Source organism: Podarcis muralis, chromosome 7 (assembly GCF_964188315.1).
Source record: "Podarcis muralis chromosome 7, rPodMur119.hap1.1, whole genome shotgun sequence".
Lineage (NCBI taxonomy): Eukaryota > Metazoa > Chordata > Lepidosauria > Squamata > Lacertidae > Podarcis > Podarcis muralis.
In genome coordinates this window covers 86,072,610-86,099,066 of record NC_135661.1, presented here as the reverse complement: position 1 = coordinate 86,099,066, position 26,457 = coordinate 86,072,610, and the positions used below count along the sequence as shown (strand labels likewise).

Sequence of the window (26,457 nt, the reverse complement as noted above, 5' to 3'; positions counted from 1 at the left end):
AAGTCTGAAGTGATGCACATTTGAACAAAAAAAAAAACTCCATTTCACTTATACCTTCACGGGGTCTGAACTGGCAGTGTCTGACCAAGGGCTGATAGCTTGATAAAGATGGTGACCCTGTGTGCAGCAGCTGTGAAAAGGGCAAATTCTAATCTTGAGACCATTAGAAAATTAAAAATGAAACTGACTTTCTAATAATGTGGGTATACAAATTTATGGTGCAATGGCATTTGGAATATTATTTATTTATTTATTTATTTATTTATGCACCGCCCATCTGTCTGGGTTACCCCCGCCACTCTAGACAGCTTCCAACAAAGATTAAAAACACATTAAAACATCAGTCATTAAAAACTTCCCTAAAGAGAGCTGCCTTCAGATGTCTTCTAAACGTCAAGATACCATGTTCCAGATCGCCTCACTTCCAAAAGGTTATGGTAGAGATTGAAAAAAAGTTAAGAAAAGAACTACCAAGATGATCTTTTAAGAACTGCTTAAATGTCTGATGCTGTGTTGTTTTTAATATTCAGTTGGAAGCCACCCAGAATGGCTGGGGAAACCTAGCCAGATGGGCGGGGTATGTATAAATAAATAAATAAATAAATAAATAATAAAGGAGAAAGTGGATAGAGAAAAGGTTTTCTCATAACATGTCACGAGTCCCAAAGTGTTGATGGGCTCAGGAGCAGAGTGGCAGACTAAGACGTATGAGGAGAAAAGGATGGTGGGAGAGCAAGGCCTGAGACCAGGGAGCAAAGGCGAGAGTAGGCACGTCCCTCTCCCAGAGCTGCTCTGGATGCGGGAAGCAGGACTTTCACCTCCATTCTTCCCTGCTGGGTGGGGAAGTGTGGAAACAGAATCTGGCGAGGGCCTCTGCCAGTGACTGAGAGTGGAGGAACCAGAGTTAGGAAGCAAAGGCACAGCCGGGTCACCCAGGTCCCAGAAACACTCAGCACTGGGAGCAGATGCATCCATTCGGATATGGTGAACATCTGCACACTCACAAGATTGGGCTTGACTTGCCCAGTCTTTAGAAACTGGGCAGGTAGGCATGCCACCCCATGAAATTTACACCATCCATGTACAGTGGTACCTCCGGTTACATACGCTTCAGGTTACAGACTCCACTAACCCAGAAATAGTACCTCGCGTTAAGAACTTTGCTTCAGGATGAGAACAGAAATCGTGCTCCGGCGGCGCAGCAGCAGCGGGAGGCCCCATTAGCTAAAATGGAGCTTCAGGTTAAGAACGGACCTCCAGAATGAATTAAGTTCTTAACCCGAGGTACCACTGTAGTTCTGAACTCATTTCCGATGCTGGAGTTCTTAAACTTGAACCGCTGCTTCTAGCCTGGCTAGCCATGCCTTAAGTGTCACCTTAAGCCTCAATTTGTAAGATAGTTTGTATATTCAGTTAAAAGCTAAAGATTGTATTTCAGCTGGCTGATCTTTTGCTAAAGCCAAATGTGTTTTTCAAGTTGAAGCTATGCAGTCAAAAGTTAGCACTACAGTGGTACCTCGGGTTAAGAACTTAATTCGTTCTGGAGGGCCGTTCTTAACCTGAAACTGTTCTTAACTTGAGGTACCACTTTAGCTAATGCCGCCACCGTGCGATTTCTGTTCTCATCTTGAAGCAGTTCTTAACCCAAGGTACTATTTCTGGGTTAGTGGAGTCTGTAACCTGAAGAGTCTGTAACCCAAGGTACCACTGTATTGGGTTCTTCCAGGAAACTTTGCATAGGACTGTGGTTATGCCATTCTGAATAAACTGAGTACAGTGGTACCCCGGGTTAAGTACTTAATTCGTTCCGAAGGTCCGTTCTTAACCTGAAGCACCACTTTAGCTAATGGGGCCTCCTCCTGCTGCCGCGCTGCCAGAGCACGATTTCTGTTCTCATCCTGAAGCAAAGTTCTTAACCTGAAGCACTATTTCTGGGTTAGCGGAGTCTGTAACCTGAAGGGTATGTAACCTGAAGCGTATGTAACCCGAGGTACCACTGTATTCCGCTATGTATGGCTGCTCTTCAGTGTCTATGAATGTATATAAAATAATACACAACGCAATCTCTGGTTTCTTCATGGGGGCCTTGCTGTGGGGGCTTTAACAATCAGGTCCTGTAGTTTGTCATTTACCCTCCTTGGTGCTTTGCTGTAGTGTCCTGAAAAGGATCATTTGCTGGCAACCCCATGGAGGCCTGGAAGTCCTCCAACAGGGAGGCCTTGGCCGGGATATTAAATTGCTCATTACAACCAGCATGGGAGACTCCAATACTACATTCTCAATGCCTGTTTCAATCTGTTACATCTGGCATAAACTCTGCTGTGTGTTTAATAACAACTTAAACCTGTCAAACATAAAAAATTAGAAATTACTTGAAAGAAAACCAATAGGCCTAGGATTAAATTAAGTTACAATTAAATAAATGGGATTTAGAATGTTAAGGAAAGTGAATAAGATGGACTATAAGATGGCAGCTCTACGCGGGGCTGCCCTTGAAGCTGTCCCAGAAACTCCAGCGGGTGCAGAATGCTGCAGCGAGGCTCTTCACGGGGTCTTTGCCATGGGAGCATATTCACCCAGTGCTTTTCCAGCTGCACTGGCTCCCGGTGGAGTACAGGGTCAGGTTCAAGGTGCTGCTTTTGACCTTTAAAGCCCTTCACGGCCTAGGACCCTCGTACCTACGGGACCGCCTCTCCCGGTATGCCCCACGGAGAGCCTCCAGGTCCATAAATAGCAACACCCTAGTGGTCCCGGGCCCTAAGGAAGTCAGATTAGCCTCAACCAGAGCCAGGGCCTTTTCAACACTGGCCCCGGCCTGGTGGAACGCTCTGCCTCATGAGACCAGGGCCCTGCAGCATCTGATTTCTTTCCGCAGGGCCTGTAAGACGGAGTTGTTCCGCCTGGCCTTTGGCTTGGAGCCAATTTGATTCCCTCCCTCCCTCTCTTTCTTTTTTCTTTTCCTTCTCCTCCTGCAATGAGGCTACATTTTAATATTTTACTGTTCCATTATTTTAATGTTGTATTTTATTTTTGTTTTTAAGTTGTAATCATTCTTCTTTTTTTTTATTATTGCTTGTAAGCCGCCCTGAGCCCGGCCTTGGCTGGGGAGGGCGGGGTATAAATAAAAAATTATTATTATTATTATATAATTGGAAATTGTTTTAGTTTAAAAATGATATTGGAAAGCTGTTACTTTTAACTACAAGGAAACTCAGAAGGTAGGGACTTGAGGAAGTCAACTAAGATGCTTAAAAGGTTGGATTTGTGAAGAATTAAGTTTGTTGTTATTGTTTATCTCTTTATTGTTTTTTCCCCCTCTTTTTTTTTCTTTTTCTGTTTTTGTGTACCACTCTGCTTTGTGGTTTTTGTTATCATTTATTAATTAAATAAAAAATTATTTAAAAAAAAAAACAAATTAAACCTGTCAAATAAACTTCTGCAGCAACTGAGCTACGTTGCCTGCGTCATTGGCCTGCGTTTCTCACGCCTGGCATCACACGCCTAGCCCCTTGGCTGGTGACGTCACGGGGCCTCACGCAGACACCTCCCTACTAGTGACGTCACCCTGGTGACGTTGAACGCTAACAGCTATTTCAAGACACGACTACGCTTCACAAACGTTCTCAGCAGCCCTCATACCTTCTCCCCCTCGCCGCCGCCGCCCCCCAAAAACCCGCCTACATCGCGCTCCCCAAATTAGCGCCTCAGCGACCCCGCTTCAAACACCTCCGCTCGCTTCGCTGGGAGCCGTTACTCCGCCCCGCGCATGCGCACCAAAAACCTTCCAGCCAATCGGGAGCGGAGCCGTTGGTGCGCGCGCGCCGGCCTCGAGGCCGGTTGCCGTGGAGACCGCGCGGGCGGCCGCCAAGCGAGGACGTCGCGCTGGGCTTTTGTGACAGCTGCTGCCGCGGCTCCTTCCCCTCCTCCTCAGCCGGCTGCCGATTCATGGCAGCGGGAGTGACTGTGATGGCGGCGGCCGGAGGGCCGGTGCTGAACGGGGCGGACGCGGGCGCCGCGGGGCTGAAGGAGGCGGCGGGCATGTACGAGCAGCTGAGGGCCGAGTGGAACCGCAAGAACCTCAGCCTGAGCAAGTGCGGAGACCTGCTGGGCCGCCTCAAGGCAAGGGGGCCGGCGGGGGCGCTTGAAACGGGCAGGGGGCCCGAGAAACCGTCGCGGTGGGGGGGGGAGCCTGGAAACAGCCCCGCCGAGGGCGGCGCCACTAGAAACCGCCCTCGAGGTGGAAAAGGGGCGATAGAGGGGAGACGCGGGAGGGAAGGAAGGGAAGAGGGACCCCGGGTGGGGGTGGCTGGGGTGCCGTCTCGAGGGCTGCAGGGAAAGCGGGGACGGGGGGAGACTGCCATTTACAGTGAGGTTCTTAGTGGAAGCAGGCGCTGGGGAAAGGGGCGAGGAAGGGGAAGCCTTTGTTCCGCGAGAAGGTCGGGCTGAAACCCGCGTGTGGGAGGCAGGGAGAGCGAGTGGTTTGCATGGAGGGGTGAAAAGCGGGGACCGGGGCGTGAAATAGGGGAAAGAGAGGGCGATCACCCATCCCTAAATATTGTGCATTAGAATGACAGAATCGTGGGGTTGGAAGGGACCCCCAGGGTCATCCAGTCCAACCCCCTGCAATGCAAGAATCCCCGTGACTGCTTAAGATCCTCCCAAGGAAGGAGAGCCCACCAGCCCTTGTGGTACAGCTCCTACTGTCAGGAAGTTCTTCCTGATGCTTAGCCCGGATCTCCTTGGCCCCCGCATGTCTCCAGTGGGAAAGACTGTGTGCCTGACCGCTGCAGTACAGTGGTACCTCGGGTTAAGTACTTAATTCGTTCCCCAGGTCCGTTCTTAACCTGAAACTGTTCTTAACCTGAAGCACCACTTTAGCTAATGGGGCCTGCTGCTGCTGCTCTGCCGGAGCACGATTTCTGTTCTCATCCTGAAGCAAAGTTCTTAACCTGAAGCACTGTTTCTGGGTTAGCGGAGTCTGTAACCTGAAGCGTATGTAACCTGAAGCATATATAACATGAGGTACCACTATACTGAACTAGATGGAGCAGAGGACCTCATTCTACATTGGGCAGTTTCCTGCGCCCCTGTTTGAGGTGGCTCTGTCCCGGCAAGCTGGGTGCCGGGCTCCTTTGCTGCCGGAAGAGGAGGCCAGTGACTCAGCGGAGATGTTTTTGCCTGAGCTGCAAACCTGTTTACGAGCCTCTCTCTCTCTTTCGGCTGAGTCAGGTCGCTGAGACTTGCCGTGATTGAGGCAGTCCTTAACAGCATCCGGTCTCCAGCTGCAGCCAGCCAGCTGCCTCAATGGAGATTTCAAACAAAACAATTAGGCACAGCATCATAGCTGTCAACCTTCCCTTTTTCTGCGGGAGATTCCCTTATTCCAGCACCACTTCCTGCTGCTATCCCGGATTGTTAGATATCCCGTAGACTGTCCCCAGGACAGGTGAGGCTGCTGATCCCTTATTTTCGAGGCTGCTGATCCCTTATTTTCAAATCTGAAAGCTGACGGCTACACACAGCGTTCATGCACTATCCCAAAAGCATCATATAACAAGGGTACACAGCAGGGTTGGGAAAGGCGAGAGCCTGCAGTTGTTGGTTTTGGACTTCAACTGCCATCATCCCATTATTATTATTATTATTATTATTATGTATTGAATTTGTTAGTCACTTTATCTTGCCCAGGATAACCCAAAGTGACTTACAGACAGATAAGCAAACATACCATAAAAACCCACATAGGTGCATTAAAACCAAGACAGAAAGAAATACACTAAAAACATTCCAGCCACTTCTAGAAAGGCCACAGATAGTTAAATGCCAAAGACCTGATTATAAAGCTTTTTCCTGGTGCCTAATCCTTTCCCAGGGACGCGGGTGGCGCTGTGGGTTAAAGCCTCAGCGCCTAGGACTTGCCAACCGAAAGGTCGGCGGTTCGAATCCCCGTGGCGGGGTGCGCTCCCGTTGCTCGGTCCCAGCGCCTGCCAACCTAGCAGTTCGAAAGCACCTCCAAGTGCAAGTAGATAAATAGGGACCGCTTACTGGCGGGAAGGTAAACGGCGTTTCCGTGTGTAGCTCTGGCTCGCCAGAGCAGCGATGTCACGCTGGCCACGTGACCCAGAAGTGTCTCCGGACAGCGCTGGCCCTCGGCCTCTTGAGTGAGATGGGCGCACAACCCTAGAGTCTGGCAAGACTGGCGCGTACGGGCAGGGGTACCTTTACCTTTTTTAATCCTTTCCCATCAGCCATGGTTTCTGGGGCTGATGAGAACTGGAGTCTTAACAACTTTTGAAGGATTGCGGCCTCTCTGGTACTAGAGTGACTGGGGAAACTCAGCCAGATGGGCAGGGAATAACTATTATTATGATGATGAAGCTTCTAAGGTTGGAATACACCCGTTGACAGCTACCGGCTCTCCAAATTTGTCCAATTCTTCATTTTTTCAAGCCACCAGCCATCAATAGTAAGATGTTAAGTCAGACTGCAATAGCTCTAAACCAGGCTTTGCCAACCCTGTGTCCTCCAGGTGTTAGAGCTCTCTTCAGCCCCAGCAGTAACCTATCTCTCTCTCTCTCTCTCTGCTCTGTTCCAGTTAGCTCTGCTTGAACTCAACTTTCTGCCCACAACAGGCACAAAACTGACTAAACAGCAGCTTATCTTGGCAAGTGAGTATAATCCGACCCATGCACAAGGTTGATAGGAATCTCCTAACATAGAGAGAAATCTGTGAGGCAAATTCATCCCTCAAAAGTTTGCCGTTTGGCTGCCAACACAGTCTCTGTTCTCAAGAACAGCCACTGTCCTTGTTGCTGATGATAATTTAAAGAATGCATCTTCACCTGTCCCTCAGGCTTGGGAGAAAGTGACAAAATCACACTGTGGGCAAGGAAAAGAGCAAGAAACTTGATGAAACTTTTCCCTTCTCTATGTACCATTATTTGTTGGTTTGTTGTGTTTTAAGCTCTGCCTCATATTATTTGTTTATTTGGGAGTTTTTGTACCTCACCCACTAACTGAAGTTTACAATATGTTTTAAACATGACAAAATGGACAATGATACAGGGGTCACTACAGCAGGGGGGCAAAGGTGTATATTAGCTTTCTCCCCTTGTCCCCTGATGGTCCCACAAATGCCATTCTGTCGCTGAGTCTCCTGCCTTAGAACCAACAACTGAAGCAGCAAAATATTAGTCCCATACAGGCCAGAACTTCCTCACTGCATGGCTGCTGCTGCTGCTGCTGCTGCTGTTGCTGTCTCTCACAGCCCCTGGGCCTGGTGGCAGATGCAGGAGGTGCTGGTGGAGTAAAGATGTTGTAGGCTTCCCTCCCAGTTCTTATATGAGCCACCTAGAATCATAGAGTTGGAAGGGACCCAGAGCGTCGTCTAGTCCAGCCCCCTGCAATGTAGGAATCTCGACTAAAGCATCTATGACAGATGGCCATCCAACATCTGCTTAAAAACCTCCGAAGGAAGAAAAGTCCACAGCCTCTCAAGGAAATCAATTCCACTGTCAAACAGCTCTTACTGTTAGAAATCTGTTAGTAATCTTCGCCAGCCTTGGAGGCAAGATACCAGCTTGATCAGCTTGCCCTGCTCTAACATTGCAACTCCTCTGATTGTTGTTGCTAATGCTCTGCCCCTCATTTCCCTTCTTGCCCCGCAAGGAGATATTCTAGAAATCGGAGCACAGTGGAGTATCCTGAAGAAAGACATCCCATCTTTTGAGAGGTACATGGCCCAGCTGAAGTGCTACTATTTTGATTACAAGTAAGTATTCCTGCCTTCAAGCCTTTCAGATAATTGTTTTACTCATCAGGGTTTTTAATCCCCAAACCCAGCTTTGATGTTTTTCAGGAATTTTTTAAAAATAATTTTTCCTCAACGAAACAAAAACCCCATAATTCCTCTGATGTGCAGGGGGTGGGAGCACCATGAGGTGGGGCAGCAGAAGAGGCAAAATCATTCCTTTATATATATATATATATATATATATATATATATATATATATATTAATTTTCCAACACATAATAAAGACAATACAATACACAATACACAAACAAACAAACACATAAACACGTATAATTTCAAAACCTTCTTTTCATAAATCTTACTTCTCCAACTTCCCCATACCTCCCCTTTCTGCATCCCTGTTTCAGCATTTCTTCCGCAGGTCCTCACTTAATTTAACTGATTACTCATTTTTTACCTCCTTCTCTCTTACATAAAAGTCGTTTACAGCTGTAATCCTCTTTTTCCTGTACCCTTGACATTTTAGCACTCATTAATTTTACAACAATTCTTAAGATACATTTTAAAATTCTTCCAATCATTCTCCACCGTCTCTTTTCCCTGGTCGCGGATTCTGCCTGTCATCTCGGCCAGTCCCATGTAGTCAATCACCTTCGTCTGCCATTCTTCCAATGTGGGTAGTTCTTGTGTCTTCCAATACTTTGCTATAAGAACCCTTGCTGCTGTAGTAGCATACATAAAAAACGTCCTATCTCTTTTTGACACCAATTGGCCGACCATGCCCAGGAGAAAGGCCTCTGGTTTCTTGTGAAAGGTACATTTAAGTACCTTCTTTATTTCATTATAAATCATTTCCCAGAAGGCCTTAATCCTCGGGCACGTCCACCAAAGGTGATAAAAGGTACCTTCAGTTTCATTACATTTCCAGCATTTATTATTGGGCAAATGATAAATTTTTGCAAGCTTGACTGGGGTCATGTACCACCTGTAAATCATTTTCATAATATTCTCTCTTAAGGCATTACATGCCGTGAACTTTATACCGGTGGTCCATAACTGTTCCCAGTCTGCAAACATCGCTCAAATGATCATTTGGCTCAAATGATCTATTGCTCCTGTGCCTTTTTGGGTGTTTCTGGCTAAAGCACTCCGTAACACCAATTCAGCATCTCTCTCTTCCCTCCTCAGAGATGAGTTACCGGAGTCAGCCTACAAGCATCAGCTACTGGGCTTGAACCTTCTCTTCCTGCTGTCTCAGAACCGTGTCGCAGAGTTCCACACTGAGCTTGAAAGGCTGCCAGCCAAGGACATTCAGACCAACGTCTACATCAAGCACCCTGTATCTCTGGAGCAGGTGACGCCTCTCCTTCTCCTTGCTTTTCTCCTTCCCAGGCCCTGTGAATAGGTGCTTAACTAGCAAAGTGCCCTTAATTGGGTAGAGAGGAGGTATACAGTCATAGCATCATAGAGTTGGAATGGATTACAAGGGCCATCGAGTCCAACCCCCTGCCAAGCAGGAAACACCATCAGAGCACTCCTGACATATGGTTGTCAAGCCTCTGCTTAAAGACCTCCAAAGAAGGAGACTCCACCACACTCCTTGGCAGCAAATTCCACTGTCGAACAGCTCTTACTGTCAGGAAGTTCTTCCTAATGTTTAGGTGGAATCTTCTTTCTTGTAGTTTGGATCCATTGCTCCGTGTCCGCTTCTCTGAAGCAGCAGAAAACAACCTTTCTCCCTCCTCTATATGACATCCTTTTATATATTTGAACATGGCTATCCTATCACCCCTTAACCTCCTCTTCTCCAGGCTAAACATGGTCATGAAGGATTCTCTCTGAGCTCAGAGGGAAAGTGGGAGCGTGTCCCTGTTAGGCTGCACTTCACAGGTACTCTTGCTGCAATGACAATCCTGTGCTCTCCTCACTAACTCCTAGCTTAGAAGGGCAGGGCTTTTCATGCTCACCGCGGGGTGGAGAGACACTTTCTCCATGGCAAGCAAATATGTGGACTTTCTGCAGCATCCAGGAGAAGGAGCTGTGATCTGTTGATTTACTAAGTGGACATCTCTCTCCATGCCTTTTGAGAAGCTCATGAATCATACCTCGTTTGCTTCAGGTTGCGTGTTTTCAGATTGTGTCTCACGGCAACCCGGAAGTACCAGAAAGGGTTACTTCCAGGTTTCGCTGCATGCGCAGACGCGCAAAATGACGTCATGCGCAGAAGCAGCGAATTGCGACCTGCAAACGCGGGTCGCATTCTGCTCATGTTGCGAACGGGGCTCCAGAAGGGATCCCATTCACAACTAGAGGTACCAGTGTATTTAGTTATTTTGTGCCCCCTACCTCCCCCAGGTAAGCAATGAAATATAGCAATTTTCTAATGCAGCAATAAAACAGCGCAAAAGCACTTTCCAGTTGCATTTGAAAACTCTGCTTGTTTCTGGGAAGGTTTTAGCTTAGTAGGAGGAGCACTTTCCTTTCATGCAAAGGGTCCCAGGTTCAATCAACTCGTTCTTGGAAGCCCTGTAGACCACTGCCAGTCAGTGTTGGCTGTGCTGAGCAAGACGGGGCAATGCTCCAACTTGGTATGAGGCGCCTTCCTATAATTCTGTGCTCTATGAAACAAGGCTAAACTGCAGTCCTCGCAAGAGCGTTATGTCTGAAAAGGCTGCTTCTTGTGGAAACCAATCTTGGCTTTCCAAAATAGCAAGCCTTGTTCGTGGACCTTAAAAACCCACTGTGGGAAGAAGCCTTGTATGGGAGGAGAAGGTTTTCCTGAGATAGCGGGGGGCCTAGGCCACCCATTCTAAAGCAGTGTGTGTAACTGAAATAATGGCATATTCTCCCTAAGCGGTGTGCCAAAGGGTTAATAGAAAAGGTGGGTTGGATCCTGGAAAGGGAAGAGTTGAAGGTGAGGAGAGGGTTGCTGCTTTGGAGGAGTTGTATGAGGGAGTTCCAGACATAACACAACAAAAACTAATGCAATACGTTAATAATTGGATAAAACCAGCATTGGAAATTCGCCAGGGACATTTTGCACCTGGCTATTGGGCCTTTAGGGACGCGGGTGGCGCTGTGGGTTAAACCACAGAGCCTAGGACTTGCCGATCAGAAGGTCGGCGGTTCTAATCCCCACGACGGGGTGAGCTCTCGTAGCTCGGTCCCTGCTCCTGCCAACCTAGCAGTTCGAAAGCACGTCCAAGTGCAAGTAGATAAGTAGGTACCGCTCCGGCGGGAAGGTAAATGGCGTTTCCGTGTGCTGCTCTGTTTCGCCAGAAGCGGCTTAGTCATGCTGGCCACATGACCCAGAAGCTGTACGCCGGCTCCCTTGGCCAATAAAGCGAGATGAGCGCCGCAATCCCAGAGTCGGCCACGACTGGACCTAATGGTCAGGGGTCCCTTTTTAATGGGCCTTTGCGACCAGGTGAAGATGCCCAGGGGCCAGACATCTCCACCATCCGGAGGTGCATGCCTGGGGATCCTTGGATCGTGACTCTTTTCACACACTTAACAACACATCCTGTAGAATTCTATCCGTGATACTTTATCTGCACAATCAGAACAAATTTCAGGAACCAAAAAGTCATATTTAAAAATAGGACTTTCCAGACGTCTGGCCCCAAAATGGCAACTAGTCACTAGTCACCGTTTTGGTGACTGTAACCCTAGTTTAAGGAGCCATTTGGTGGCTATCTGAGTTTCAAACACTGGATAAAACCTTAAGACAACATGCTGTTCCAAAATTTTCAGTGACCACACCCTTCTTTCTATTGTGTATTGATTGCTACATTATCAGTTGTACGTGGCCTTGGTCAGCTACCTTGAAAAGATGACTAATAAATTGTTTATCTCTGTGATACTCTTCCTCTTTCCTCCTGCCTTAGTATCTAATGGAAGGGAGTTACAATAAAGTCTTTCTGGCAAAAGGCAACATCCCAGCAGAGAGTTATGCTTTCTTCATCGACATCCTGTTGGACACTGTCAGGTGGGTCACGCTCTCTTAGCTCTCTCAGACTCATTTTATAAACATGGGGTAAGGTCTCCTGCAAGGGCAGGTGATATTTCCTCTTGTCCACACCAGGAGTTGAGAATGAAGTATATTTGCCATTGGTATTCCTCGAAAAAGCACCCCCTATCAAAAGCCTGAGAAACTTGCCTAGTTCCCACCTGGTTGTGTCTGTGACACCATCCCATCCCTTTGTGGAATATGGTAGTTAATACAGACCAACACAGCAGTTCTGAGGATTACTGAGTATATGTGATGTGCTTTAAACCCTATAGACCCTGTAACCTCACAGCCCAGCCATATCTTAAGCACCTTGAAATCCCCCATCAGTCTCAGTGGGAGAGAATTCAGCACCTCCCTACGTCTCCTCTTGACATCAGTGGAGCTTAAGATCCCGGGCCACAGGGGGGTTAGGCTGGCCTCAGCCAGGGCTTTTTTTGGCAGTGGCCCCGATCTGGTGGAACACTCTGCCACAAGAGACTAGGGCCCTGCGGGACTTGACATCTTTCCACAGGGCCTGCAAGACAGAGCTGTTCCACCAGGCCTTTGGCCAAGGCACAGTCTGACCCCCTCTCTCCTTCGGTAATCCTCTCAGAACTCTAGCCCAATGGTTGCCATTAATTTGATTCTGAATTGATTTTAGAATGAATTGATTTTAGAATGGATTTCAATTAATTAATTGTGATCTTATGTAAACTGTGTTACTTTTATTGTTGTTAGCCGCTCTGAGCCTGGCTTCGGCTGGGGAGGGCGGGATATATATTATTATTATTATTATTATTATTATTATTATTATTATTATTATTATTAACCCTGCTTAGCAGCAGCCGAGTTGTGTGCCAAGAATTCTGGGTGACCTGCTTGTGTTCCGTTTTTCCCCTCCCACCCCAGGGATGAAATTGCCAGCTGCATTGAGAAGGCCTATGAGAAGATCCTGTTCAATGAGGCCACTCGCATGCTCTTCTTCACCCCCAAGAAGATGACAGACTATGCCAAGAAGGTGAGAATTTGAGTACAGACTTCCAGAGTTAACGTTAAATACATTACTTCTGGTAAATTAGCCACTGGAGGAGCGTGGAAATTTGTGTACCAGGCTTTTTATACTCCTCTACCTAAGGGACGCGGGTGGTGCTGTGGGTTAAACCACAGAGCCTAGGACTTGCCGATCAGAAGGTTGGCGGTTTGAATCCCCGCGACGGGGTGAGCTCCCGTTGCTCGGTCCCTGCTCCTGCCAACCTAGCAGTTCGAAAGCACGTCCAAGTGCAAGTAGATAAGTAGGTACTGCTCTGGCGGGAAGGTAAACGGCATTTCCGTGCGCTGCTCTGGTTCGCCAGAAGTGGCTTAGTCATGCTGGCCACATGACCCGGAAGCTCTACGCCGGCTCCCTCGGCCAATAAAGCGAGATGAGCACCGCAACCCCAGAATCGGTCACGACTGGACCTAATGGTCAGGGGTCCCTTTACTTTTACCCGTGTACTATCTGAAACCCAAGGGTTGGTTGCCAGATGTGAAATATATTGGCACTATTCTCAGCTCTCCTACAAGGCCAAGATGAGGGAGGGACCTTTGCTGGAGAAACAAGCCTCAGTGTTCATGGTTTTGTAGCATTGTTTAAAAAAACAAAGAATCTCATATAATGTCTCCTTGCCCTTTTACAGCGAGGCTGGGTTCTAGGCCCAAACAGCCACTACTGTTTCACAGGCCAGCAGCAGAAGCCGGAAGATGCCACCATCCCTTCGACAGAGCTAGCCAAACAAGTTATCGAATATGCCCGGCAGCTGGAGATGATCGTCTAGTCCCATGGGCTGGGACTGTGGGTTACCCTCCCCAATTTAGTATTTGTAATCCAGTTCCCATACAGTGGGCAGTCAATTTGCTTATATAGGAAGGGCGGGGGCTCTTTCGCCCCATCTTTTTCTCCTGGGATGCCAGAGTAAAAATTGTGCCTATCCCTGTGTCATTAACAGTTACATGGTTCCTTGGTCCTAGGTGGAGAGATGTTCTGGATGTGAAAGGGAGGGGGTCTGGTGATTCATGGCCTTTTCTGGCCTCAGAGGGGTGGAAATAGCCTATATTATTTCCTCCCCCACTTCCCTTGCATCATAGACCAGCCTGTCATTTGCTAATTGTTCAAAATTAATGCCAGGAACTGGTTGCACTGGAAACAGATACTTTTCTCTGCTTTCTGGTCAGCGCAGGGTTAAACTGGCCTCCCAGAATTGCGATCTGACTTTTGGTTTTGGTTTTTATTTGGTAACTTGCTGTCGCCTTTCGGTGCAAGCCACTTAGGTTAAATAAACACAGTTTCTTCTACAAATGCAGTTTCCCAAGTGTCATAAGTGCACTTGAAAGCTATTAATGCGGGAAGGCTTAGATAGTCGGACCCAACCAAGACGTGAAGCAAAACCATAGTTTAATAGTTAGTTTCAGGTATAAGTTTCCACGGCCACACAACCACTTCCATTTTAAGCTAAGCAGGGGTTTGTCCATTTTGTCTGAACAAAATGTTCTAGATTTCCCTGCAGAAATGCTGGAGAAGGGAAGAGCAAGCTTGTTGTTTAGCATTACAATAGAATGATCCCTGTGACTTTGTTGAGCAGGGTGCCAGCAGTACATCAGAACTGGACTACTAAATGCTGCTTTGGCGCATTACAGTTGTCAACTGATTAAAAAAAAAGTTTTAACAGTGAGGCACACATGCACACTTAGGAATCAAGTTACTGAGATGAGCCTTAACTTGCCCTTATACTGCTGTCCTGGCTGGTGTGTCCTCAGTAATCACACGTTTCCACAGGCTCAGTAGAGGCAAAAGAGGCTGAATAGCAACAGACAACACCTGTTAGGTTATTCTCACTTTATAGCAGTGTTTCCCAAACTTGGCTCTCCAGCTGTTTTTGGATTACAACTCCCATCATCCCTAACGAGCAGGACCAGTGGTCAGGAACGATGGGAATTGTAGTCCAAAAGCAGCTGGAGACCCAAGTTGGGGAAACACTGCTTTATAGCCGGCCTTAGCAGGTGTGGCCTGCCAGCATGAGCTGTGTGGACCATCAGAAAAGCTTGTGCTTTTGACCTGCCCTGGGTACAACCTTACACGTACCAGTGAATCCCTGAGCACCCACACTGATATCAAAAAGTTAGGACAGCCCACCTTGGGACATCCACACTGACCAGATTGTTGGCATATATGAGGAGTGGGAGACCCTCCAAATTTTGTTGACCTCCAGCTCCTAAAAGCCCCAGCCACCAGGACCAGTGGGCAGGGAAGATGGGAGTCACAACAACACCTTGAAGGCCACCTCTGGTACTTCTCATAGTTGGCCCAGAACTCCCTGCAGCTACTAACAGTTCCAGGAGAACCAATAGAATCCACAGGGCTGGCAGCCCATGGAGTTCCAGAGGTGATTCATAGGGACTTGTCATCCTCTTGCCTGGGCACAGTAATGGACAGAGATCCCCATTCTTTCTGGTCTCTCTTGTATGCCAGCCATATGACTTTCGCTGCCTCTGCTGGGCTCGTACGCACAGGTGCTATCTACCCGACAATCCCCAGAGCTCTAAAGTGGCCCGTTTCCAAACCCATCTGCAGAACTGGAAACCCGTTTGATTCCAATTTCAGTTCTCGAGGAGAAGTCCCGGCAGACTGCAGGGACCCCCGCCGCACGAAACGAAGCCACAGGCCAAGCTGGTGTGATGTACAGGGTTTATTTTTTGCAGAAGCCTGGGGAAGGGGGTTCAGTCCTCATTGGCAATGTGCTGCTGTTCGTAAGAGTCCAGGCAGAACTTGGTCCCGGCAACAAGCGAGACGGCCAGCATGGCGGTGGCGACCCAGGGCGGTTCGGTCAGGTGGTTGGTGGAAGGATTGAGCCTGTAAAACGGGGAGGAGAGCAGAAGCATAGGTGAGCAGGGTGGAGCTTTGCAGAGTTAGGCCTCTTACAATGGCTTGATTGAAATGCAACTGCGAAAGGGCAGCTGGTCAAAGAATACCCAGGATGAGCCTCAACGGATTAGAGTCGGACACGACTAAACAACAAGAAATTTACATGCGAGAATAAAAACCTTTAGTACTTGGGATGTTCAGTTCCCATCAGGCACAGCCAGCACAGCTAGTCTCTGCCTTTGAGAAACAGAGTTCTGCAGCCCCTCCTGCCTGGGTGTGGCATGCTAGTTAGGACTGCACGGGATAATCTGGGTCAGGAGACAACTGGCCTTTTTAGCACACAGCTTATCGCTCTCAACTAAACAGCCTCGGCCCAGTATACCTGAAGGAGCGTCTCCACCCCCATCGTTCAGCCCAGACACTGAAGTCTAGCTCCGAGGACCTTCTGGCGGTTCCCTCATTGCGAGAAGCAACGCTACAGGGAACCAGGCAGAGGGCCTTCTCGGTAGTGGCGCCCGCCCTGTGGAACGTCCTCCCACTAGATATCAAGGAAATAAACAACTATTTAGAAGACATCTGTTTAGGGAACAGCTTTTAATATTTGATGAATCATTGTACTTTAACATTCTGCTGGAAGCTGCCCAGAGTGGCTGGGGAAACCCAGCCAGATGGGCAGGGTATAAATAAAAAATTATTTTATTACTACTACTATTATTATTATTATGTTCCAGGCATAGCTACACCACACACTAAAAAGCTGGTTTGGGTCATTCTGACTTTCCAGGGAATCATGGGAACTGTAGTCTTTGGAGGGCAATGGGAATCCAACAATTCTTAGCACCCTCCTCAAACTACAGTTCCCAAGATACTTCAGGAGCAGCCACGACAGTTAAGAGCATTTGCAGCATGCAAGTGCCTCTTTAATGATTGGTGCCTGAGTTGGATTTCCACCCACTCTTTCCTCCCTGTCCCTTTCTCCTTGTTTTTTTTACTGTGGGGCAGGGGACTGTTGTTTTAATTGGCTATATGGAAGCCAGTCTGGGAGCCTTTGGGGATAAAGATGTAGGGTGCTAATGCTAATAATAGTAATAATAATAATAATAGTAATAATAACTCCCCCTGCCCCCCGAAGTTTGTTTTGTGACCAGCTGCTCGGGATTCGCACTCGAGGCTTCAGCCTGCTCACCAAGTTACGATGTTCTGGGGCAGTTTCCTCTGCTCCTGGTGTTTGCAGTAGCACTTCCTGGAACATGATTCTGCCACCTGGAAAGCCGGCCAGTGGTGGTGCGGGGGGGATCCGTTCGCCTCTCCGCCAGGGTCTGGACCAGTCTGGGCGGAAGCTGCATCCTCGTCAATGCTGGCGGGTTTCTCCAGGGGAGGGGGCGTTTCCTGGACATACAGTGGTTTTATTTGCTTAAAACGTTTCCACATCATATTTCCTACGCTCAAAACAGTTTACTGGAAAGTCCAGTCTGGATGATGATGATGATGATGATGATTTACATTCGTATACCACTCTTCATCTGAAGATAACAGGGTGGTTTACAACATAAAAAATACAACACGAAAACAAAAATACAGTGGTGCCCCGCAAGACGAATGCCTCGCAAGACGAAAAACTCGCTAGACCCAAGACGAAAGGGTTTTCCGTTTTTTGAGTCGTTCCGCAAGACGAATTTCCCTATGGGCTTGCTTCGCAAGACGAAACGTCTTGCGAGTTCTTGCAAGTTTGTTTCCTTTTTCTTAAAGCCGCTAAGCCGTTAATAGCCGTGCTTCGCAAGACGAAAAAACCGCAAGACGAAGAGACTCGCGGAACGGATTAATTTCGTCTTGCGAGGCACCACTGTATACGAAAAGCAAGCAAACAAATCAATAAAACCCCGCTCCTAACAGGCACAGTTAAAAGGCCATAGAGTGTCAATCAGCCCAAGGCCTGGCACCTAAAGATATGTAACGAAGGTGTCAGGGAGAGCATTCCACACAAGTGGGGAGCCACCACAGAAAAGGCCCTTTCTCATGTTGTCACTCTCCAGACCCCTCATGGAGAAGGGGCTCATGATGATCTCAGGGTCCAGGTAGTTTCATATGAGGGGAGCTGGTCCTTGAGGTCTTGTGGTCCTGAACTGTTTAAGGCTTTAGAGGTCAAAAACAGCACTTTGAACTGGGACTGGAAACAAATCGGCAGCCAGTGCGGTCGGACCAGGGTCAGTGTAATATGCTCAAACCGTCTTGCTCCGGTGATCAACCTGGCCACTGAATTCTGCACCAGCTGAAGTTTCCGAACCACCTTCAGAGGCAGCCTTACATATAACACGTTGTAGTAATCTTACCTAGAGGTTACTAGAACAGAGATGACAGAAGTCCCTGTCCAGATAGGGGCACAGTTGGGCCACCAGCCGAAGCTGATGGATGGTACTTTGCGCCACTGACACCACTTGAGATTCAGGCAACAGCGAAAAATTCAGAAGTATCCCCCAAGCTACCAGGTCCTTCAGAGGAAGTGGAACCCCATCAAGGGCAGGCAACCTCCCAGCCGTCCGGTCTATGGAACTTCCCACTAACAGATGCTCAGCCTTATCTGGATTGAGCTTCAGTTTTTGGGCTCTCATCCAGGCCATTATCAAGGCAAGACAACGGTCCAGCACATCCACTGCCAAACCTGCAGGTGTAAAGTGGAGCTGTGTGTCTTCCGCATATTGCTGACCACAGACTCCAGATAATCCAGCTCTGTGGTTTCGTGTACAGTGGTGCCCCGCAAGACGAATGCCTCGCAAGACAAAAAACTCGCTAGACGAAAGGGTTTTCCGTTTTTTGAGTCGTTCCGCAAGACAAATTTCCCTATGGGCTTGCTTCGCAAGACGAAACGTCTTGCGAGTTCTTGCGAGTTTGTTTCCTTTTTCTTAAGCCGCTAAGCCGTTAATATCCGCTAAGCCGCTAAGCCGTTAATAGCCGCTAAACCGCTAATAGCCGCTAATAGCCATGCTTCGCAAGACGAAAAAGCCGCAAGATGAAGAGACTCACAGAACGGATTAATTTCGTCTTGCGAGGCACCACTGTAGATGTTAAACAGCATAGGGGTTAAAATGGGACCCTGAAGAGCCCCACATTGAAGGCTCCATAGGGCCAAAGAGCGCGTCCAGTATATCTGAAGGAGCGTCTCCACCTATACTTCAGGGGAGATCTGGTGATGGCCAGCTTCATGTGGAATAAAGTGGCCCTATGGATACCCAAGTTCAAAGTCCTTCAAAGTCCCGCCAGGACCACATAACACCGGTTCTGAGAGATCTGCATTGACTCCCAGTACGTTTCCAAGCACGATTCAGAGTGTTGGTGCTGACCTTTAAAGCCCTAAACGGCCTCAGTCCTGTATACCTGAAGGAGCGTCTCCACCCCCATCATTCTGCCCGGACACTGAGGTCCAGCTCCGAGGGCTTTCTGGCAGCTCCCTCCCTGTGAGAAGCCAAGTTACAGGGAACCAGGCAGAGGGCCTTTTTGGTAGTGTCACCCGCCCTCTGGCATGCCCTCCCACCAGATGTCAAAGAGAACAACAACTACCAGACTTTTAGAAGACACCTGAAGGCAGCCCTGTTTAGGGAAGCTTTGAATGTTTAATAGGTTATTGCATTTTAGTGTTTTGTTGGAAGCCGCCCAGAGTGGCTGGGGAAGCCCAGCCAGATGGGTGGGGTATAAATATTATTTTTTTATTATTATTATTATTATTATTATTATTATTATTATTATTATTATCATCATCATCATCATCATCATCATCAATCATTCTCTGAAAACGACCATCAAAGTAGGACAAGATCCACCGCAAAGTGGTGCCACCCATGCCCAACTCAGCCACTCCAGGAGACCATGGTCGATGGCACTGAAAGCGCAGGTCAGGAGCATTCCGGACCCTGAGATTTCACGGCCCAAATCTGAGACCTGGTGATGTCATGGGGAAAGGCCCCTGGTGATGTCAGGCAAGCCAGCCCTGGAGATGGAGGTTAATTGGGAGAGTGGAGGAGGTCAGACTCCACCACAGAGTGTCTGTGCTATAATTTGAAGCTGGGCTGAAGCATGCAAGCTACATGCACAGTCTTCTTAATAATTCTTCTTTATTATTAAAGACACTCCCACCCACCTGGAGATTCAAGCCCTCTGCCTGCCTCCTCCCTGGAGGGGGCCAGGAAAACCCGGAGACTTCAGGTCAGACCTGGAGGGCTGGCAACCCTACCTGACATCATTATGAGGTCAGGTGGTATCTTCAATGGGGCTCTTTTTGGTGCCCATCAACTGATGGGTACCAAGAACCAGCTCCTTTGAACGTGCGCTGGCAGCGGCTATGAACACATTGCTTTCAAGGCAGCTCCTCACCCCGCCAATCAGCTGACTGGCACTGTGAGAGAACCCCTCTGAAGCCCGTCTGGGTCTTCGAAGCTGCTCCCTCCCAGTGCCCAACAACGGATCAGGACCTAGAGCCAGCCCCATTCTGCTAAGGCAGCCTTTCTCAACCTGTGGGTCCCCAGACATTGTTGAACTACAGCTCCCATCACCTCTAGCTAGCAAGGCCAGAGGCCAGGGATGATGGGAGTTGTAGCCCAACAACATCTGGGGACCCACAGGTTGAGAACCGCTGTGCTAAGGGGTTCCCGATCTCATCCATGCCTTTATCTGCCCCACATGCAATGTCACATGACGTTCAGTGTGGGGCAGGTGGGTTTGGTTTTGGGAAAAGATGCCTCATAGACCTAACAAGGACTCCTGCCGGGCCCTATATACCTGAAGGAGCATCTCCACCCCCAATGTTCAGCCCAGACACTGAGGTTCAGCTCCGAGGGCCTTCTGGTGGTTGCCTTACTGTGAGAAGCGAGGTTACAGGGAGCCAGGCAGAGGGCCTTCTCGGTGGTGGCGCCCGCCTTCTGGAACGCCTTCCCGTCAGATGTAAGTAAATAAACAACTATCTGACTTTTAGAAGGCATCTGAAGGCAGTCCTGTTTAGGGAAGCTTTTAATGTTTGATGTCTCGCTGTGTTTTTATTTGGGGGGTGGAGCTGCCCAGAGTGGCTGGGGCAACCCAGTATATCACACCCCTGGGCAGGCATCCTCAACCTTTTCAGACCCAGGACCCATTTCCAACCCAAACATGCCTCTGGAGACTCATTTCTTAACCTTTTACCCTATATATGTGCATGGTGGTTGCGCTCCCATTGCAACCCACCTTGGAACAGACCCACCAGTTGAAGACCAATGCCTCAAGGTACCCAAGGCCTTGCTTGTCCCAAAACCAGGTTGGAAAGGATGTAAAGAACCATAACAGGTCATTAACAGCAAGAAGGAATGAAGAGAGTGGGTAGCAGCCGTCAATGAATCGAACAAAGAGCAGCCAAATCCATGAGACTCACCAAAGGCTCGCCAAAATAAAACGGCCTGGCGACGTTTTCGAAAGGCGGGAAGAGGGGGACACCCTCTAGCCGCAGGGAGCTCATCCCGTAGCCTCGGGGCCACTGCTTCTGCCCCTTCCCCTTGGGCGCTTTCACTTTCGGCTGCCCTGAAGTTTTGAGTTTCTCTTTCGACTTTGCGGCAGACGGGCCTTGTTTCCGGATCTTGGGCCTCGCCTGGGCCGCAGCCGGCACCTTCTGGTCGGGAATCAGTCTCACGGGGGTGCACCGGGCAGAGGCGGCTGGACTGGGGGCCTCCAGCACCTCCCCGGGAGAGCAAGGCCTTGGGCCTAGCAGGGACGCCGGGGGCTGGTCTTCCTTTTGGGGGAACGGAGGAACGGCCAGCGGAGAATGGCCGCCCCGGACAGCATTACAGGCCGGTGGTTTCGCTGGGCCCGTTTCCTTGGCAACCCCTTCCAGGCCCTGCAGCCTTCTCCGCGACCTCTGGGCAGCCTCGTCAGCCTCCCCGGGTGCTTCGTGCTCTGCCAAGAGAGCCACAACAGGCTGAGGGGAGCCCATCGCCTCGGCCCCTTTCTCACCAGGGCTGGGTGGGTCGTCGCAGTCCTTGCCCCCGTCTTCAGCTCCCGCCGCGGCTTCATCCAGAGACACCTGGCCGTCGTCGTGAACAAACCAATCACACTTGGGGTCGCTCCCCAGGAAGGCCACGACCTGGGACACGGCCGTTCCAAACTTGGGCAGCTTCCGGCCCTGCCCTTTGCGGCGCTGGGGGTAGGGAGTGGGCGGCCGGGGCCTTTGCCACTCCGGCCGCTTGGTGTTGCCGGTGGACAGCTCCTCAAAGAAGGTGACCACTTGCTGGCTGGGGGCGTGGGGGGCAGCGGGCTCTTTGGGGGTGACCTTCTTGAAGTGCTCCAGGAACAGCTGGCTGAGTGAGGAGAAGTCCTCCGGGTTGCTCCTCTCCAGCCCTTTGAAGGACGGCAGCTTCTTGCCCGCCGCGGTGAGGTGGTGCAGGGCTTTCGGCAGCGCCGGGGCAGTGCCAGCGGGCGCCTTCTTCTGAGGGCACTGCTTGAGGACGTCAGCGTAGGAGATGCCGGAGGAAATGACGCCCGCTTTTTGCTTGACCGCCTTGATGCTGGGCGGCCACTGCCCCGGCTGGATGGTCACTTTGTACAGGAAGTTGAGGCCTTTCTCCAGCAGCTCCTGCATGGTCTCCGAGTTGACCCCTTCTGCCCCCAGGGCCTCGCCCTTTGCCCCGGCCTTCGCCTCGCTCCCTGAGCCTTGGGCCTTCTCCCCGGGGCTGCCCGGTGTCTCAGAGCAATCCGCAGGCAACTGGGAGGCAAGGGCCAGGCCCCGGGAGTCTCCGTCGCTGCCAGGGGCGCTGTCCCGCTGTCCGGGACTCTCTTTCTCCTTCTGCCCAGACCCCCACGACAGAAGAGCCTTCTTCCCTCCAGGTGGAGCCACACAGCTGGACACAGCTGAGCGGCTGGCGCTTTTCTCATTCAGAGGCCAAGGCCCTGCCGCCGCGGCCACCGCCACATCCTCGGCCCCCCTCAGAGGTTCGGCGCCGTGCGCCGGGCCCGCTGGCTGCTTCTTGGCCGAGGGAGCCGACTCCAGCACCCGCCCCTTGTTTTCAAAATGCTCCTTGGCGCTGGCTTTGATGTGCTGGGTCCAGCAGACCTCCATTTCCGCCACGTCCGGGGGCGCCTCAGCAGCCGGGCCCAGCTCCACCAGCTTCTTGGGCTGTAGCAGGAGGCCGCCCATGCCCCTGGCCTGAGGCACGTTCTCTGGCTTACCCTTCCCCTTTGCCGGTGCTCGCTTGGCGCCCAAGTCCCTGGGGTCAGAGGGCAGCGCTGGGGGAGGCCTCAGAGACGCTTTCGGCCCCTTGGGGTCCTCTGGCGGGGCGGGCGCCGAGCTCGGCCTACTCTGGAGGTCCGCCCTGCTCAGGCAAGCCAGCCCCCGCTTCTCCGCCCCTGGGTCCTTGTCGCAGAGGCTGGCCTCCTTTATCCCGCCACTGGCTGTGTTCTGCGCCCACATGGAGGAGAGCTTCAGCTTCGATTTCTTGGAATGATTCTTCCCCATCTCCGCAGCAGCCCCCGCCGGCCTGTCCCCTGCCCCTGGCTCGGTGCTCAGCAGCTGACTGGTAGCTTTCTGCTCAGGGGCCTGGAGACCCGGGGGGCGGCTCCCCAATTCATGCTTAGCGCCGCTTGCACCCCGGTCTGGCTTGCTCCTGTCCGGGTTGCCTTTCTCCTCCCCGTCTTTGGCAGTCTCTGATTCTTGTGTGACTTCTGATTGGACATTGCCCATTATATACAGTCATCCTAGGAATAATAATAAAAAAGTCCAGCGTGAGGAGGAGGAAGAGGAGGAGGCAGTGGCTAGGGGAGGTGATGCCAGGAGCGTGATGGACACAGAGACACATGAGCAGGTTCATGGAGGATGCCCCAATTTTGCCTGAGCGCAGAACATGTGGGCAGCCCAGCACCCTGAAGAGAAAAAGAAGAGTTTGGATTTGATATCCCGCTTTATCACCACCCGAAGGAGTCTCAAAGCGGCTAACAATCTCCTTTCCCTTCCTCCCCCACAACAAACACTCTGTGAGGTGAAAACAAAAAAAATTCCTTCCAGTAGCACCTTAAAGACCAACTAAGTTAGTTATTGGTGTGAGCTTTCATGTGCATGCACACTTCTTCAGATACATGAACACGAAAGCTCATACCAAGAACTAGCTTAGTTGGTCTTTAAGGTGCTACTGGAAGGAATTTTTTTTGTTTTGACTATGGCAGACCAACACGGCTACCTATCTGTATCTGTGAGGTGAGTGAGGCTGAGAGACTTCAGAGAAGTGTGACTGGCCCAAGGTCACCCAGCAGCTGCATGTGGAGGAGCGGAGACGCGAACCCGGTTCCCCAGATTACGAGTCTACCGCTCTGAACCACTACACCACATGACTATCCGCTGCCACAGGCCAGTTTGCCATTGCCAGCAACTGGTATTCAGAGGTGTAACAGCCCTGACAGTTGGAGGTAGAACGCAGCCATGTGACCAGTAGCCAATGGTAGCGTTCTCCTCTGCGCATTGGTCACTTCCTGTTTTAAAGCAGCTACGATTCCCCAAATTACCTGGGATGAGGTGAACCACTCTCTGAGGCGGATGGGGGACTCACAGCGACAGTCGGCACCCTTAACAAACTGCAGGGTATTTGTAAAAGGTAAAGGGACCCCTGACCATTAGGTCCAGTCGTGTCCGACTCTGGGGTTGCGGCGCTCATCTCGCTTTACTGGCCGAGGGAGCCGGCATTTGTCCGCAGACAGCTTCTGAGTCATGTGGCCAGCATGACTAAGCTGCTTCTGGCGAACCAGAGCAGGACACGGAGACGCCGTTTACCTTCCCGCCGGAGTGGTACCTATTTATCTACTAGCACTTTGATGTGCTTTCGAACTGCTAGGTGGGCAGTAGACTATTTGAGGGGCCATCTAAAGTGGCTCAGTGCCGCAGGTTCCTGTGCTTTTAACGGGGTCTTGCCATGCGCTTTCTCCCTCGAGAAGCCCCACTTCCTAAGTGTCTGCGCTTCAGACGGATGCTTAAAAGCAGAGGATCGGGGCCAGTTAAAAGGGCCATCAACCTGCCATCTCAGAAGATGAGAATGGCCTCCAGGCTGAGAACTGCATCTCTTCCTAGATCCTTTTCTTTTGGGGAACGGGCCATCGGCTCAGGGGTGCAGTATCTGCTCTGCAGACAGAGTCATAAAATGGTTTGAAGGGACCACAGGGGTCAACGAGTCCAGGGGTCTTTCACCTGACGTGGGGCTCAAACCCCAAACCCTGAGACCAAGAGACTCATGCTCTACCAGCTGGGCTCTCCCAGAGCTACAAGAAAGTTCCAGATTCAGGTCCCAGAAGCATCTCCAGGTGGGGCTGAGAGACACCCCTTCCCCGAAATCCTGGGGGTGCTGCTGCCTGCCAGTGTTGACAGTAATAAGCTAGGCAGACCCAATGGCCTGACTTTGGCATAAGGCAGTTTCCTAAATTCCTCTGCAGGGGGAACAGAATAAGGCTTAATGCTTACAAAGAAGGAAGGGGGTGTTGCTGGGGTTTTTGGGGGGTTGGGAGCACCTAGATACCTGAGTTTTCTGCCTAGAGTGGCGGGGCCTTGGGGGAACTGTTCATATTCAAGCCGCCTCCTGGTTAATTTGTAGTCTTCTCAGGTACGCGCACTGAGCCATCCCAAATAAATCCTCTTCTCAGTGAGTTTGTTAAAATGGCCTGCTTAAGCACTGATCCATCCTACACTAGATCCCATTCTTAGAAGGGGGGGGGGGGGACGACGACAGCACGAGTCTTGATTGGATCCTTTCCAACTGGATCCCATTCGCTAACCTTCAAACTTTGGGTGCTACTCACTGGGTTACAAAAAACCTGCAACTCCTTTCCATCTGTCCTCCCTAGAACTTGCTCACCCGAGTTTTTAATAAAGGGCTGTCCCGTTTGGATCACTTCTTAATGGATTTTAAAAAATATAAATGCCTCTCCTCCTTGGATTTACGCTCAGTGGATCTTACTGAGTTTTTTATTTTTTTTAAAAAAGCCTCCCCTCTTCGGATCTCTTTCCTTACTGGAACTTGCTCCCTTTTCACTTTGATCCGTGGGTTTTGATCCCTCCAGAAACCCTTCTCACTGTATCACAGGCTTAAAAGGGCGCATTTTGCTTTTCTCTCCCCCCCCCCCCCTTGCGGGATGTCTACTCAGTGAGTAAAATCAACAAACAGAAACACAACTCGCCCTTCGCCCTGCCTTCAGCTGTACTCCACGTGCTCGTCTCCACCCAAACCCCTTTCCAAGTTTGCCCCACCCTCTCAGGGCTGGCCCCTCCCCCTCAGGCCCCTCCTCCAAATTGCGGCCCCTCCCACTCACCGCCTGGCTTTGTGGCTGCTCCCGGACGGAGCTGGGGAAATGGAACGAGTGGGCGGAGCCGCAACGGATATAACGGACGCTCCGCCCCTTTTTTCCCCTGCGCGGGGGGGGAGGGGTTGCCAAGAATGCTGCCTCGAAGCCCCGCCCACCGATCCTGTGCGTAATTGCGCGCGGGTGTTGCAAGCACGGCTTTGCAAAATGGGTCTTTTTTTTTTTTTAATAACAATAATGTTTATTGAGTTTCATACAAATATAACACAGACTATAAAACAACTGAAAAATAAATAAAAAAACAGATAAAACAAATAAAGCGAATAAAAACAAAAGATATAATGTAACAGCAAACACAAACAATACAAATTGATTGATTAATTAATTAAACTTGCAACCTCATAAACATATCGCTTGACTTCCTCTAGTCCCTCCCATCTGAATTTCCTTGTAACTGAATGTAGCAGTTTTCCAATATCATTATTCAAAAACAATATTCCAATTATAGTCAGATTTCTTAACTTTTC

The 26,457-nt window shown here is 50.0% G+C and overlaps 3 protein-coding genes across 8 annotated transcripts in view; 1 reads left to right on the top strand and 2 right to left on the bottom strand.

Moving 5' to 3' along the window:
* The window catches only part of LOC144324866 (cation channel sperm-associated auxiliary subunit gamma-like), a 44,664-nt gene extending 40,855 nt beyond the window's left edge, over positions 1-3,809 (bottom strand). For 2 of the 6 annotated variants that reach the window (XM_077932321.1, XM_077932326.1), the window contains exon 1: positions 3,727-3,809. The gene's annotated coding sequence lies outside the window, so the exon portion shown is untranslated. Of the gene's footprint in view, positions 1-54; positions 153-2,132; positions 2,380-3,639 lie in introns of those variants that run through there. The other 4 variants (XM_077932322.1, XM_077932324.1, XM_077932323.1 and 1 more) reach the window with 4 other exon arrangements.
* Positions 3,810-3,895: 86 nt separating this feature from the next.
* On the top strand, positions 3,896-14,080 carry PSMD8 (proteasome 26S subunit, non-ATPase 8). Its single transcript, XM_028742040.2, has 7 exons — positions 3,896-4,119; positions 6,596-6,668; positions 7,669-7,771; positions 8,943-9,108; positions 11,642-11,742; positions 12,655-12,763; positions 13,422-14,080. Exons 1-7 carry the CDS (start codon positions 3,946-3,948, stop codon positions 13,557-13,559), a joined length of 864 nt encoding a protein of 287 aa, XP_028597873.1. The 5' UTR covers positions 3,896-3,945; the 3' UTR covers positions 13,560-14,080.
* Positions 13,450-25,995, bottom strand: GGN (gametogenetin). The gene is made up of 4 exons (XM_028742041.2): positions 25,940-25,995; positions 21,036-23,512; positions 16,830-17,032; positions 13,450-15,631 (listed from the first exon to the last, which is right to left on the bottom strand). The coding sequence occupies exons 2-4, from the start codon at positions 23,331-23,333 to the stop codon at positions 15,499-15,501; spliced, it is 2,634 nt and encodes an 877-aa protein (XP_028597874.2). The 5' UTR covers positions 23,334-23,512; positions 25,940-25,995; the 3' UTR covers positions 13,450-15,498.
* Between the last annotated feature and the right edge of the window lie 462 nt (positions 25,996-26,457).

What these genes read in the sequence shown, in the direction of transcription:
- PSMD8 (XM_028742040.2), top strand. Translation starts at nt 3,946, where the DNA reads ATGGCAGCGGGAGTGACTGTGATGGCGGCGGCCGGAGGGCCGGTGCTG. An exon ending in ACCTGCTGGGCCGCCTCAAG is followed by an intron (nt 4,120 to 6,595) that starts GCAAGGGGGCCG and finishes GCTCTGTTCCAG; the next exon opens with TTAGCTCTGCTTGAACTCAA. An exon ending in TGACAGACTATGCCAAGAAG is followed by an intron (nt 12,764 to 13,421) that starts GTGAGAATTTGA and finishes GCCCTTTTACAG; the next exon opens with CGAGGCTGGGTTCTAGGCCC.
- GGN (XM_028742041.2), bottom strand. Translation starts at nt 23,333, where the DNA reads ATGGGCAATGTCCAATCAGAAGTCACACAAGAATCAGAGACTGCCAAA. An exon ending in TTTATTTTGGCGAGCCTTTG is followed by an intron (nt 17,033 to 21,035) that starts GTGAGTCTCATG and finishes CTGTATGTCCAG; the next exon opens with GAAACGCCCCCTCCCCTGGA. An exon ending in CCCCAGAACATCGTAACTTG is followed by an intron (nt 15,632 to 16,829) that starts GTGAGCAGGCTG and finishes CCCGTTTTACAG; the next exon opens with GCTCAATCCTTCCACCAACC.